General features: G+C 33.1%; 1 protein-coding gene across 1 annotated transcript in view; it reads right to left on the bottom strand.

Annotated features, from left to right (window-relative positions):
* Positions 1-16,259, bottom strand: part of LOC114330466 (angiotensin-converting enzyme-like) — a 537,413-nt gene that overhangs the window by 252,892 nt on the left and 268,262 nt on the right. Inside the window, exons 27-28 of the mRNA XM_050663676.1 lie at positions 6,973-7,131; positions 2,913-3,153 (exon numbers count right to left, since the gene is read on the bottom strand). Coding sequence (XP_050519633.1) covers positions 2,913-3,153; positions 6,973-7,131 — 400 coding nt within the window. The remainder of the gene's footprint in view (positions 1-2,912; positions 3,154-6,972; positions 7,132-16,259) is intronic.

Below are 16,259 nucleotides of genomic sequence, written 5' to 3'. Positions count from 1 at the left end.
ATATTTTTGCTAGGAATATTTTTTTCGCTAAAATACTTACTTTTTGAGTTATCTCCGGAAACCCGTCTAAAAACATGTTTTATTTTGTTAAACATGAACATTTCACTCGCAAATAACTCGAAAAGTATTGACTTAGTGAAAAAACTCTATAGAAGAAAAGTTGTTTAGAATTAGTCATTTTATCCAATTCCGGTCTTATTTTAAATGTATTTTTGTCATCTTCCATTTCTGTAAAATGGAGGGGACGTAGAATTGTAAACTTTTTCTTATATAATAATAAACAATTTCAACTACCTATTCCCAAATTTTCATCCTTACTTTATTTTTTTGGGGTCAGATTGTTCTTTGATCGGGCTATATAGGTTAATACTCCATATAAATATTTAAACGTATAGGTAATCATTGCAAAAGTTTTGATATAAAATAAATAAAAAGATATAAATCATTCCATATAAAGTTAATTTTTTCACCTCATCACTTCTTGAAACCACCCTGTAATTATTCGCGCATCACTCTTTATTTAGATACATCTGTTGTTTCTTTATCGCCATGGGAAGATCTATTATTTTCTTGTGAAAATGAATGCGGGATTTTATTTTCAACAGCGGAGAAATATTAGAAATGTGAGAAGTGAATAATGACGACAACAATATAATGTAATTTGTATCGAAAAAAACAATATATACGTCTAGTCTAGTGCATAGTCTGAGGCTATATATTTTTTCATTTATATTACAGTAAATTATATTAATATCTGACACAGTAAGTAGATTTAGAATTTAGAGTTATAACTTTGCTTTATTCAAAACCTGTTCAATTAATTTTGTGGGAAGAAGGACCAAAATAATGAAAGGGAAGACAACGATGCACATACTAGGAAAAGGGTCCCTAAGAGAAAGAATAAAAGGAGTAGTGAAAGTAATTCTTCATTTAAAAATAATTCATATATACCTATATGCTAAGGTAATACAGCATTTAAACGCATCCTGCAATTATTAAAGAAATTAACACCGAACCAGAAATTTCCACCTCTTCTGGTACTGCTCATTCATTGGCATAGGCCGATTCGATACACCAGCGAATTCTAGTTTAAGTCGTAGATCCGTTTGGATTTTATACTACTACGTTAAACTTTTTGCTTTCTGGCCATAGTTTCAAAAAGAATACTGGCAGGAATAAGGCTGTACCTGTACACGTCATGAATGAGTAACCGTATGAGAGATTAATAAAGAATTACAACCCCACAAGAGCAACAAGAACAGATAGGAAATATAACACAAAAAGAATTAACAAATGCAATCAGCAAAATCAAAATGGGAAAAGCACCAGGACATGACAATATAGCTGCAGAAATTGTCAAATACATGAATGAAGAAAGACAACTAGAATTACTAATCATCATGAACCAAGCTAAGAGAGAAAAAAAGTATCACTTGACTGGCAGATAGGCATTATAACACCATTGTATAAAAAAGGAGATAGCAAAGAATGCTAAAACTATAGAGGAATAACACTTGGAAGCACAGTAGGAAAACTTTATGCTAGTATACTAGAAAACAGGCTACGAGAAAAACTAGAAAACACCTTTGAGGAAAGCCAGAGTGGTTTCAGAAAAGAAAGAGGGACGAGCGATCAGATTCTCATAATGAGACAAATAGCAGAAAAAGCTCTTAAAACAGAAAAAGAAATACATGCATGTTTCATAGATATGGAAAAAGCTTTCTACAGAATTAAAAGAAAAGATATTTGGAAAATAATAGAGAAGAGAAGAATTGAACAAGATCTAATAAGATGCATCCAGAGTTTATACGAAAAAACAAAAAGCTAAGGACACGAAATGAAAAATCAAAAATGTTCGACAGCAACATTGGATTAAAACAGGGTTGTGTCCTGAGCCCACTACTCTTTAACCTAGTACTAGGTGACGTAATAAAAGAATGCAAACACAAATGGAGAAAATATAATTTAGGATATTGGAAGTCGAGTATGATACAAATAACAGAACTATGCTACGCAAACGACCTGGTGATCATTGGGGAGTCCGAAAAACAATTACAAGAAAATATAAACATACTGTATGAAGAGCTAAAAATCAGAAACATGAAAATAAACAAAGAAAAATCAAAAACAATGATAATTGGAAGACAAAAAGGAAAACATAATATAGAAGTAGACGGCAAGCAACTTGAACAGGTAGAGAGATATAAGTATTTGGGGGTAATCATAAGCCGGGATGGAAAATTAGAAAATGAGATAAATGAAAGAATTGCAAAGACTGGTAAGCTGTACAATATTATTAAGAGTAACTTTTTAAAAAGAAAGAAATACCTAAGAATATAAAAACGGAAATAGTAAAAAAGATTGTGAAACCCACTCTAACCTATGCCTGTGGATATTGGGCATTAACAAAAAGGCAAAAGAATAGACTAATAAGCATAGAAATGAGATTTTTGAGAACAATAGAGGGAAAAACAAGGAAAGATAAAATTAGAAATCAAACCTTTAGAGAAAATCTGAAAATACACCCAGTTACAACAACAATCGAACAAGGACAACTTAGATGGCTCGGACATGTACTGAGAAGAGGAGAAGAAAAAATAATAGGACAGATATATGAAGCGAGAGATATGGGAAGAAAGAAGAAAGGAAGATCAAGAAAGATGTGGACAGAAGAAGTGAGGGAAGCGGCCGACAAAAGAGGAATAAAATGGGAAGAAACAAAAGCATTCGCCATGGACAGAAGGAAATGGAAGGACATATGGAAGAAAACGACGGAGAACCTAACTCCGTAATAACTCATACCGAAAGGTAGACGAGTTCTGGATTAAGTAAAGTAAGTAAAGTATAACCCATAATCAAAGACAAAAATAACTGAATATATCTAATGTCATGTGTATATTATACAAACTTACTATTTGCTCTGGCAGCATTATTGGATACCTTTACCATCTGCTCGTACGAGTCTTTCATCTTCTGCCCTGAGTTTCTCCTCCATTCAGTCCAAACGTACTGCAGCTCATCCCAGTTTCTGCTCTTGGCCATGATTTTGGACAGATCTGGTTGTAGTCTTAGCCCGCAATGTAGAGGATCATTGAAGGCACATATAGAGCCAGTATTGTACAGGACCAGCATGTCGTTAATCAGTCGATTGTACTAAAATAAATATACAATTAATTTTTTTTAGATTATTTTTTAAGACTGTATGGTCATAGTTTGCATTTGAAAAGTCTACACAAGATCCAAACTTTATTTTTTTTTGAGGTTTGGACAAGCTTCTGGGCCAAAACTTTTGGCAATATGTACTGATAACTGTTTCCATATTTAGACTTTTCTTTGCGCTACATTCATCACTGAGTTACTCTTAACCCTTGCTAAACATTAGTATCTTAACTTTTTCTAATAGATCGGTTAACATAGTAGTCCAGGAACCGAAGCATTTCACCTTGCAATTTTTACAGAATGGATCGATTTGCTTGAAAATTTGAGAATAAGTAGTGGATAGTTCAAGGATCAAAATCTATATGATGCCGAAATGCGCTTTTACCATGGGGTCGGTTGCCACCCCATCTTAAGGGTGGAAATTTTTTATTATATTTTGACTGCAAAAGTTGATAAAAACATTCATTCTAAGCAAAAAATATTTTATACATTTTTTTGATAAAATTAATACTTTTCGATTTATTCGCTATAGAAAAAATCAATATTTTTCGATATATACTCATTTACCATTCACTCAATTTTTGCCGTAGAAAAAACTTTTTCAAACCAAGTTCTTGGGAATTAAATAACCTACAATTTCATATTAAAACATTTTTTCGTATATCTGATGCTAATCTTTCTATTTTGAAGAAAATTGCATTTTTTACCAAACTACATAAAGTCGTTATTCGCTTTTAACTCTAGTTTTTTAAAAACTAATTATTCTAAGCCAGTCAAACTTTTAAAATCTATTAACAATACATAAATAAAGAAGAATTATTAAGGCCAATGACTAAAAGCAAAGCTAACTTACATTATTATGCTTCCAATTGGATTTCTTTTTTTTTTTTTGAAAAAAATATATTGATTTTTTAACCGTAACCTTTTTAATTTTTATCTTAGAAAGTTCGTTAAAAAATAATTTGGTAGGTTTTTACAAGATCTATAAGACTGTTAATACCAAATCCTTTTAAAATCCTCAGTCGGAAGAAGCGGTGACTTTGAAAGGGTTGGTAAAGGTGATTTTTGCATATTATTACAAGTTTTAATTGTCAATAGCTCACTCAATTTTTATCGTAGAGAAAATTTTTGCAAACCAGGTTCTTGTGAATTAAATAAGCTACAATTTTATATTTAAATATTTTTTTGTATCTCTGATGATAATCTTTCTATTCTGAAGAAAAAGGAATTTTTTACCAAACTTCAAAAATTTGATATTTGCTTTTGACTCCATTTTTTTAAAAACTAATCATTCTAAACCTGTTAAACTTCTAAAACCTATTAATAATACATAAGTAAAGAAGAAGAAATAAGGTCAATGACTAATTTTAATGAGGGTGGTGATTAGGGGTTTGCTTTCGATCACTTTTTTGCTGAAAAATATAGGGTCTGACATTCTTTTCATTAGAAGCCACCTAATTTTTGAGCTAAAGACTTTTTTTTATTTCTGAAGATAGATATTTTTAAATACTTCAAATTAGTTTAAACAAGTGATCCTCGAAAAATGCATAGTTTTCCCGTCTTTTGACTTTGAAACTACAATATTTAGCATTTGCCGAAGAAGACCTAACATATATTAAAGTATAGCTCGATTACTATTGGTCTTAAAGAAAATTTAAAAACACGGTTTTGTTGATTTTTTCAAAAGGTACATTTTTTAAGCAAAGTTGTTTTGATAAAACAAAAACTTTTTGAGTTATTTGCAGAAAACTGATTAAAAACATTAATTTTTTTAATATAAAACTAACACTTTCGATAGCGAATAAATAGAAAACTATTAATTTTATCAAAAAAATGTATAGAACATTTTTTCCTTAGAATGAATGTTTTTACCAACTTTTGCGGTCAAAATATAATAAAAAATTTTCACCCCCGACATGGGGTGGCAACCACCCCCATGGTAAAAGCGCCTTTTGGCATCATATAGATTTTGATGCTTGGACTATCCACTACTTATTCTCAAATTTTCAAGCAAATCGATCCATTCTGTAAAAATTGCGAGGTTTTGTCCTATTTTAAGCTTCATTACTTGGACTATAGTAGTTTCTGCTTCGAGAAATTGATATTGTGGCATACTTTAGAGCAGAGGTGGGCAAATACTTTTTAGCGCAGGCCAAAATGAAATTTTCAAAATGTTTCCCGGGCCGGAGACCTATACGATACCCAGTATGTACGCTGCGCACACGCTAATGATTTTGGTGGAGGTTTTTCTCTGCTAAAGAAATTTTTTTGACAAAAATACTATAAGTATCATTTTAAAGAATTTGGACAAAGACATTTGGCTGTTAATAATAGATAATACTAATAATAAATTGTCATAGTTGAGTGTGGGTGTACATGCGAACAATTTGTTCCCAGTAAAATTACGAAATTTTTAATGTGGTCCAGTATATTAAGCCATAACAAGGATCAAGATAAAAAATGAAATTCAGAAATTCAGGAGCAGCCTTTATGAAGATATGGAAATTTCTGAGTAACCAAAGATTCAATCTGCAAATCTGATAACGAATGGTAAAACGTTATGTCAAGTTAACCATCATCGACGAAATTCAAAGGAGACAACTGATCTGGTATAGTCATGTAGAAAGAATGGACGATGACAGGCTGCCAAAACAAATTTTAAAATTGATGCCAAGGGAAAAAAGGCAGAGAGGAGGGCCGAAACAATCCTAGCTCTGTGGCATTCAGAAGGTAATGTCAAAAAGGAACCTTCACCCTGGCAAACGCAACGACGGACGGACGAAGCTGGAAACTGGGAAACAGAAGGCAGAGAACCCTATAAAAAAACCGGGATAATAATAAAAATGGTATGTCCACTCTATTCTCGTTTATTGGATTGTTAATGCTGACTTAATGGGAAAGCTGGAAGCTTTTGAGATGTGGCTTTTTAGAAGAATTTTGAAAATACCATGGACCGATCATATTACGAACGAAATGGTGTTGCACAGAATGGAAAAGAAACAGAGAACTTTTGACCATCATTAAAAGGAGAAAGACAGCAAGGAGAAAGGGCACATACTTAGAAATAATAACTACGTTGTTGTAACTTGTTGCAGCAGCTGATTATAAAGGGTAAAATCGAAGGAAAATGGTCCTGATAGACGACAAATACCCTGGCCGAAAAATATTCGGGCCTGGACCGGGTTAAACACATATGCTTTTAAGAAAAGTAGTAGAGATTCATTTCATTGAACACTACGAACAATAACATGTAGTGTTGATTTCAACAAAATCGCATAAAAGAGATGAAGAGCGTAGGCGCAAAATTTCAGACCAATGCTTTTTAAATGCATTCCTTTTTTTCGAATCCTGAGAAAACTAATGAATATTTTTGAAAAATTTAAACGCAGAATAAAAGATTACATTATTACCGATAGCTAAAAATCCCTTAGAATAAACAAACAGTTTCTTTTGAATGAGATACCTATCTGAAATTAAAAAACACATTAAATTTTCTCTTTTTATTCACCCCTGTGACTTATTTAAACAAACATAGAAGTTTTCAGGGACTTTCGGCCCTCACAAATAAATGTTTCATTCAGCGTTTAAATTTTTCAAAAATATATATTAGTTTTCTCAGGATTCGAAAAAAATGAATGCATTTAAAAAGCATTGCGCCTATGCTCTTAAAAAATTGCTTGCAGGATTTCTCAACGGGCCAGATAAAGTAAGCAAAAGGGCCGAATTCGGCCCGCGGGCCGGCTTTTGCCCACCCCTGCTTTAGAGGATGGTATCCAATTAAATAACTCATATTATTAATCCAGATTTACTTACCCTATCTAATTCTTCTGGAGGTAATGCCGAAGGCCCTATCACTGAGTAATACTTAATTTGTCTAAATGTTTGAGGATCCAGGCTATTGATATTGCCCACCTTATTGAGCAGGTCCCAGACTCCGTGTTGGAAATCCGAGTAAAATTGTTGGGCATTGATCTATAACATAAAAAGGAATATTTAGATTCTATAAATATTCAGTTTTTATATTTATTATAATAAATATCCAGTTCTTTAGGTTTTTCGAGAATAATTCTTTCATCTGTTGATATAATATTCTAATACAAGGAATATTAAAAAATGTCCTGACGGGCCCCTGGACGAGAAGTTATGTTACCCAGTTTTCTTCCATGTTTCCCTAAAATTTTCCTGCTTTAGTTTTAGTATAAACACATTTATAGATGTATATTTATAAACAAAAATATATATATAATAAAGAAATAAAAATGTATACAGGGTGTTTCATTAATAATTGTCCATATAGTAACTGGAGAAACCTTAGCACAAAATACGAAGATTTAACCTAAACCACCTAAATAAAATGTAGTTCCTTACTGAGTTACAGGGTGTTTTATCTAAAAATTTAAAAACTATTTTTGCTCAGCATTTTAAAACTATTCGACATATCCTTTTCATACTTGGCAGGAAGTATAGGTGCTGTACAAACTACTAAATTATGTCAAATAAACGTTTCTGGATGTTACCAGAGGCGTACGACGGAAGAATGTGAATGGTTGACCCTTTCCAAATTCTACGCCACTGGCGGATTTGCTATTTTAGTTCAATTTTTGGATTCTCCAATACTTTCTATGAAAATAGTATACTATTCATTCGTAAAGATAAAGTCATTAGTTTTCAAAATCTTTGAAGTTAAAAATTAAACGATATGGTTATTTTAATTTATGTATTGTGTCGCTTCATTTTTAATTTAAAATATCTAGAAAATTAATGATTTTATCGTTACGAATGGAGAGAATATTGGTTACATAAAAAGTATTGGAAAATCAAAAAATTACACTAAAATAGCAATTTCGTCAGTGGTGTAGAATTTGGGAAGGGTCAACCAGCCACTAACCCCTGTTGTACGCCTCTGGTAGTAGCTAGAAACGTTTATTTATCTTAATTTAGTAGGGTGTACAGTACCTACACTTTCTGCCAAGTATGATAAGTAATGGGTTCAAATAATTTTTAAATTTTATTCATAATATGAATCATATCATAAATTAATCAAAATAACTGTGCCGTTTCATATTTATCTTCAAATATCTCGAAAACTAATGACTTTATCGTTACCAATAAAGATGATATTATTTACATAGAAAGTATTGGAGAATATAAAACTGGCACTAAAATAGTAATTCCTCCAGTGGCGTAGAATTTGAGAAGGGTCAACCATTCACTATACCCTGTCGTACGCCTCTGGTATTTGCTAGAAACGTTTGCTAATAATAATTTAGTAGGGTGTATAGTAGTCGCACTTCGGCTAAGTATGAAAAGGATACGTCGAATAGTTTTAAGATGCTGAAAACAAATAGATTTTAGATTTTTAGATAAAACACCCTGTAACTCAGTAAGGAACCACATTTTATTTAAGTGTTTTAGGTTAAATCTTCGTATTTTGTGCTAAGGTTTCTCCAGTTACTATATGGACAATTATTAATGAAACACCCTATATATGTGGATGTGTCTGTATATTATATGATATATCAAAAAGTGCAATATATTGTAAGTTAACTTGTGAAATTGCGTTAATACCAAACTGGACTGACTAATTGGCTATGCCAAGGCCATAAAGAAAGAAAAAAAAAGGAATATTAAAAGATAAAAAAGGAATATTATTTCTTTTGTCTAGTTCAGAGAACTAAACCTACGTTATTAATTATCTAGAAAGCCCAAAACGCTTTTAAAGGATTATATTTTGTAAAACTGTATCTAAGTTTTTGCATTTCAGAAGAGCATTGCATACGCAATACCATAGCTTTAATTTATTACTGCACGCCCATTATATCGCCCAAATATCCCAGACCGATCCCTGGACCATACATAAGGGTTACATACATTTAACGTGTAAATCTTTTTTTCTTAACATCTCTATGTATTCCTTGAAGCATTAAGTTAAATGAAATTATAACATTATCAAAATAACTACAAAGTTTTAGGTCGTGAAGATCATGCTCCTATAATGAGGCCAATTCGACAGAAATCGTTAGAATACCACAAACCAGCATAAGTTTGCATCGCAAACCTTAAGAAGGCATGAGACAGTGTCAAATTAAAGGAAGTTAGGAAGATTCTATGTAAGAGAGATTTTCAGTAGTAATTGCACAAGAGCTCTGAAATTATTGATTTTTTCCCGAGTGACACTTTGACAGTTTTAATTTCACGAGCCGAAGGCGAGTGAAATTATGTCAAAGTGTCACGAGAGCAAAAATTCTATATTAATTTCAGAGGTCGAGTGCAATTTGTTGCGATTATTTCATGAATAAAACTGTTCAAAACCAAATTTTTATTGTAATTTATTTATGTAAGTACCATTAAACACACAGTTTTTATAAATATTTGACGATTGAAAGTCATAACTTTTATAATTTTTAAAACATTAATTGCATTAATGTCACTGAATGAATTTTTTCGTAGCAACGAAGGGCATCTGACGTAATATACTTAACGACGGGAGATTATAAAAAATTATCGATTTAATTCAGATTTCTGTAGCTTTCTATTGGTCAGAATCTCCTATGAATGAAATAATCGGAAGAATAATTAAACCGATCGAAAATATCTATCAGAATAACACAGTATAAGTAAAAGTAGAAGAAGAACTAATTGGCCCAATTGAAGCTGGCAATGAAATAAGACAGGGAGACCTCTTTTGGATGAGGTAACAACCTAATCATGGATGAAATAATAAAAAAGTAAGAATTAAAAAGGATATCAAATGGGAGAAAAACAACTTATAATACAACTATGTAATATACAACTAATAATCCGCTATTACATCCAGACAATGCAATACTAATCTCTTAATAAAGATGATTTACAACGCATACTACACCAATTTAATATAACCTCCAGAAAAAAAAACATGTTAATTTCCCCAAAAGAGACAATATGCATGGTTATAAGAGCAAATCTTCTAATAGATTAGAGTTGGAGGTTCAGATAATAGAACAAGTGAAGGAGTTCAAACATCTAGGCATCACTCTATCTATCTGCAGAAAGATCCAAACAGAAGTGGAAGATCAAGTGCTTAGAGCAAACAGAGCCGCAGGTTGCCTGAATGAAATAATATTACGAAGAAATAAAAGTATCGGGAAAGAAATGAAAGGCAAAATTTAAAAAAGAGTCATCATACCAATAATGACATACGCAATACGCGACAGAAACACAGCCTGGCACAGAGAGGATAAAAAGAATGCTAGAAACAACAGAGACGAAACCCTCGAAAACTCGATGGTAAGACACTATATGACAGACCTAAAAATACATAATATATACGACGGAGATAAGGTGGAGAACATAAAAAATTTGGGTAAAAACCATAAGAGTAGGATGGAACCACCACATAAGCCGAATGACAATAAATGGAGTAGTAAGAAAGGCAAGGGACGATCCCCAATAGGAAGACGATCAGTGCGAAAACCACGAAAGCGATGGGACGACAACTGAAGGTAGACTGAAAAAACAGACAGACTCATGTCTACACAAAAAGAAGAAAGCAAGAGAAAAATAATAATTTAAAATTTTGACTCGGCGTTTGTATCAGCTATCTGAATTGCACCAGCATACCCAGATTACTCTTAACAATCCCCTTTCACACTAGGTGTGATTACTGATGAGTATTTCATTCATAATCATAAAAAAACATCAACTAACTATCCATTACCTGACCGATACATGTGTCATTCTATTCCAAGCACACAAGTGTTTTGAATCATATGACAATTATTTTTAAATGTAGTAATTAATTTTTTTACGGTTCGTTCTGTGACTCAATAAAAGCTCAAGGATATTGTACCTCTGCTAAAATATTATTAGTATTATTATGTTAATAAATGTTTAGAGGAAGTTGTAGAGACGCTATAACGTTCCCACAAATTAAGGAAGGGTTTTGAACAATTGTCACTTGAAACCAAAAGTGATGGACAGTTTTTATTATTGATCACGACGTATCATGAATTCTTAATATGTAGATGTTCGTATAAGTAATGTAATACTATTATCGTTTTTATATCACATATTACCAGAGAACGGCAGTTCTCGCCAGTGGCGCACACCCACACCCTATACACGCCACACTATATATACACGAAATTTTCGATTTTCTAAATCTGACGGAATTGAAAATTGTGCCAACTCCCATCTTAATGTTCAGAAAAAGACTCACCCATTCATATATCAACCATCTATTTTGGTCCAAGGGTGTGAATTTTACGGCCTTTCCTATTTAGGGTCAACGCATGTCTAATTTTGAAAATCGGTTATATGTACCATTCAAAAGTTACCGAGTTCAGAAATATGACTCAATTTCTATTTAAAATAGGCAAAATGTTTGTGGATATGTATCTATGTATGTATGTGGAAAAGTTAAACCGATCTGAATTTTTTTCTGTTTGAAGAGGGGGCCAGGGCCGATTCAGAACCTGTGTAGTTTGTGACTTTTGACCACCCATAAGCCAGCTATAGGACTCGGTAGGTACAAAATAGCATATTTTTTGGGGGTATATATCTTCGGTTCAAGAAGAGACAGGAGAACCTCAAATAGACCAAATCAATAGTGTTGAATTAAGCTTTCAAATGAAGTGTAAGCCGTCAGGATCAGATATACACACGGCTCAGTAGAGCCGAAAAACTGAAAAACTAAACTTTGAAAATTTTGGTTTTTCGACAATTACTCAAAATTTTAACCTATGAATTGCGCCAATAACTGAGCGTTTGTAGAAGGACTCTAGACGAATCGAACGGTGTATACCTCCTATCCGGCAAAATTCGAATTTTTATTTTATAGGCTTCATAAATATGATCAAATCTATTATCTATGGAAAAAACGGTTTTTCAAGCTCAATAATTCCTGCAATAGCTTCAGTTATCATACTTGCCCTTGGATCCATCAGATACTACTTATCAATACGTTTCACACTCATGTTTAATAATCAAAATCGGTTAAGCCGTTTAGAAGTTATTAAGCTACAAAAGTATAATTCAATTAACGATTATTCCCAAAATGGTTTATGTAGTTCTAGTGGTTACGACGCTAAATTTGATCTGGCAACGGGCAATCCGAGTTGATTTACCGGCCATCCCAATATTTTTTTTCAATATATTTCGAGTAGAAAGAAATCTAGTGTACATTCGATGGACACTAGATCATTTGGGAGGTAATGCGACAAAGGCGACCATTTAGAAAGCTTAATGTGTAATCGAGAAACATTGATTGTGTTGCAACGAAATTGAAAATGGTTATTCATTTTTCATACATTTAGTTTATAAATAACTTTGAAAACCTCCTGATACAAGAATAAAAAACCGCTAAACGCTGTAAAAATGAGTGGCCCATACAATATTCCAGCTACAAAAGATCGGATATGAATATTACGTGGAGCGGAAATGTATTTTCATTTTGATGCAAAACAAAATTCTAGTTTTATTTTAAAAGATTTTTCCATAATATTTGCTAAATTTGAAGTAAACGCGCCACAAAACAGTTTCAAAATTCAAACTGTATCAAAGTTGCGGCGCGTATTACTTCAAAAGCAAATATGTATTATGGAAAATATTATAAGATAAAACTAGAATTGTGTTTTGCATTAAAATGAAAATACATTTTCGCGCCACGAAATATTCATATCAGATCTCTTGTAGCTGGAATAATGTATGCGCCACTCATTTTTACGGCGTTTAACGGTTTTTTATTCTTGTATGTATATACAAGGAGTGGTGAAAGAAGCGCGACGTTCGAATATTTCGCGGAAATTGCATAGGATCGAAAAACTGAAAAACACGTATTCACTACTACTACTACTACTACTACTACCGGTTTACAGTGTTCTCCGACGCCTTCCGACTCCTAACCGCCATTCTTCTCTGTTTAGTCATACACCTGGAGGGATTTCTCTTTTCTCTAGATCTTTTTCAATTCCCTCCCTCCAGCTCCTTCTCTGCCTTCCTCTTTTCCTTCTCACTTGTGGTGTCCACGCCAAAAATGTGACGTGGTGTCCACCACCACCCCTTGGGAGAGAGGCCGGAGTAACTTCTTTTTATTATCTCCTAGAGATATCGGCAATATGCCTAGTTGGCAATAACGGTGTTTTTAATGAAGCTGATTACATGTAGAGTATTATTCCAATGAATAATCTCTTTTGAAGCTATCTGAACCTAAGGTAAACATTATTTGTGTGAATTTATAAACATTTGCCTTAAAATTATAATGAAAGTCTGAGATATAGATAGGTCGAATGGCAGTAGACATTTTAGGCTACGTGTCTAACCCAATTTGAATGCACTGACACTCGTTCACTATAGTTGACACTAAAATGATGTATGGCTTCGTTGATGGATTCTAAAGATATATCATTATTGACGTAGTAGTGAGCATTAACACATTTTATTTTGAAACCTCCGCAAGATGAATAGGTTGGAGTTGCTAGCAGTTCCCCATAGTTGCATGCCGTAGGTCCTCACAGGTTTTAAGATTGTTTTCTTTTTTTTTTCTTGTTTTGTGTAGAAACAACTCTGTCTATTTTTTCAATATGCCTCTAGTAAATTTTCATTCTATCGTTTTCGTGGTCTTCCCACTGATCACCTTTCTATTGGGGAACCGCCTCTTGCAGTCCTTACTACTTTATTTGTCGCCATTCGGTTTATGTGGTCATTCCATTCTACTCCACCTCCACCTTTCACCTCCGATGTATATTTGTACTTCTATCTTTGTTTCATACGGTCTCACCATCGATTTTTCGAAGGGATTTTATCTCTGCTGTTTCTAGCATTATTTTTATCCTCTCTGTGTCAGGTGGTGTTTCTGTCGCGACTGTCAATTCTGCCTTTCATTTCTGTTCAGCTGTCTTTGATTGTGATCAAATGCATTTTATCTTTCGTGGGGATTCTAATGTGTTCAATTTTGTGGCGGTTATATTAAATTGGTGCAGCATACCTTGTTAATCATCTTCACTTTGAGAGATTAGTATTGTATCCTGTGCATAGCAGATTATTTTAACTTGATGTTTTGTCATTTGGTAACCTTTTTTAGTTCCTACTTTTTTATTATTTTATCCATAATCATTTTGAACAATAGCGAATTCAGGGAATTCCCCTATCTAATTCCATTGCCAGCTTTAGTTAGTTCGGTTAGCTGAGTTTTTTCTCCTTCTACTTTTACTTTTATTGTGTTCTAACACTGCCTGGGGTAATTGCAGGGTGGATCGAGTAGCTCTGCGGTTACCAAAGCCGGTCCCAAGCCTAGATAAAATGTAGAGGGTGATTGGCAAGGTTAGCAACCTACCAATCGTAAAAACGAATACTGCTCAAAGAAACCGGTCCAAACCGTGTTATTATTTAAAAACAAAAAAATATGAAATAAAAAAATTAACTTTAAACTTTACGTAAATCTTAAAGGTGTAGGCGCAAAATTTTGCGTCAATGTATTTTAAATGCATTATTTTTTTTCAGGGGAGTCGACAGACGCATAATAGAAGTAATAAAGGATATGTACAAAAATAATACAAATACAGTAAAAACCAATAAAGAGGAATCCAGAGAATTTACTACAAGAATTTACTTACTGGATGAAGCGATAAAGAAAGCCAAGAGAAGAATGAGAAAACTAACATTAGGATACTGGCAAATGAAACGGACTCAACTGTCGGAGCTACTATTTTTAGACGACATGGTATTGATTGCAGAAAACTGAGAAGACTTACAGAACAATCTTGAAATCTTAGAAGAAGAACTATCAAATATAAATATGAAAATTAATACAGAGAAAACAAAAACAATGATAATTTAAAATACGAGGAAGACACACGCAATAGAATTAGACGGGAAACACCTAGAGCAAGTGAAATATTTTAAATACCTAGGAGTAATAATCGAATCAAATGGTAAACAAGACGTGAAAATAAATGAGAGAATGGGACGAACAGGAAGCTTATTTAACGCTATGAAAACAACATTTTTGGGGAAAAAATAGATACCGGAGAAAGTAAAAACAGCAGTTGTTAAATCAGTAGTTAAACCAACAATCATGTATAGCAGCGAGACATGGACATTGACGGGGAGAAAAAAATCCAGACTCAATGCTATGGAAATGAGGTTTCCGAGGAAAATAGCAAAACAGAAATAGGACAGACAAAATACGAAACGAAACAATTAGACAAAACCTAAAACTAGAATCAATCAATGAAAAAATAGTGACGGGACAACTTAGATGGTTCGGGCACGTGTGTAGAATGTCGAACGAGAGGCTAACAAAACGAGTGTTCGAAACAAGAGTGCAGGGGAAAAACAAAAGAGGAAGACCAAGAGTTATGTGGGTAGATGAAATCAGGAAAGAAGTCGAGAAGAAGGGATTGACATTGGAAAGTGCAAGAAACCTAACGCAAGATTGGAAAGCATGGAGACTACAATGCCAAACTCAACTCCATCAGCCTTACACCTAAAGGTAGAAAGGCTTAGGATTAAGTAAGTAAGTAACTATTTTTGTTCGAATCCTGAGAAAACTGATAAGTATTTTTGAAAAATTTAAACGCAGAATGAAATATTGCATTACTACCGAGGACGGAAAGTTCCTGAAAACTTCTATAATGTTTGTTTTAATTATATTTAATTCTATAAGTTACAGGTGTGAAGAAAAGGAGCGAAGTGTAAGTTTTAATTTCAAATATCTCATTCAAAAGAAACTTTTTGGTTATTCTAAGGGACTGTCAGCCCTCTGTTATAACGTAATCTTTCATTCTGCGTTAACATTTTTCCAAAATATTTATTAGTTTTCTCAGGATTCCAAAAAATTAATACATTTAAAACACATTAGCGCGAAAATTTGCGCCTACGCCCTTAAAAGTTGTGGGAAAACAATACTATAACTATTACATCATTGCGATGCACCACACCTATGGTGAATATTCCGGGAATATAGAACATATGAATAGAAAAAAAATGTAAACAAAACACAGAATTAATTTGGTACGCACGATTATTTAAATGAGGCAAGAACAAATCATTTTATATTAATTGTTCGATTGGTTTTTCATTGCCACATCAAGGTTAAGGTTATTATTGCGGGCAACGTG

This window comes from Diabrotica virgifera, chromosome 1 (assembly GCF_917563875.1).
Source record: "Diabrotica virgifera virgifera chromosome 1, PGI_DIABVI_V3a".
Classification (NCBI taxonomy): domain Eukaryota; kingdom Metazoa; phylum Arthropoda; class Insecta; order Coleoptera; family Chrysomelidae; genus Diabrotica; species Diabrotica virgifera.
Note: the sequence above shows the minus strand (reverse complement) of the source record. Positions and strands in the feature narration are given on the sequence as shown.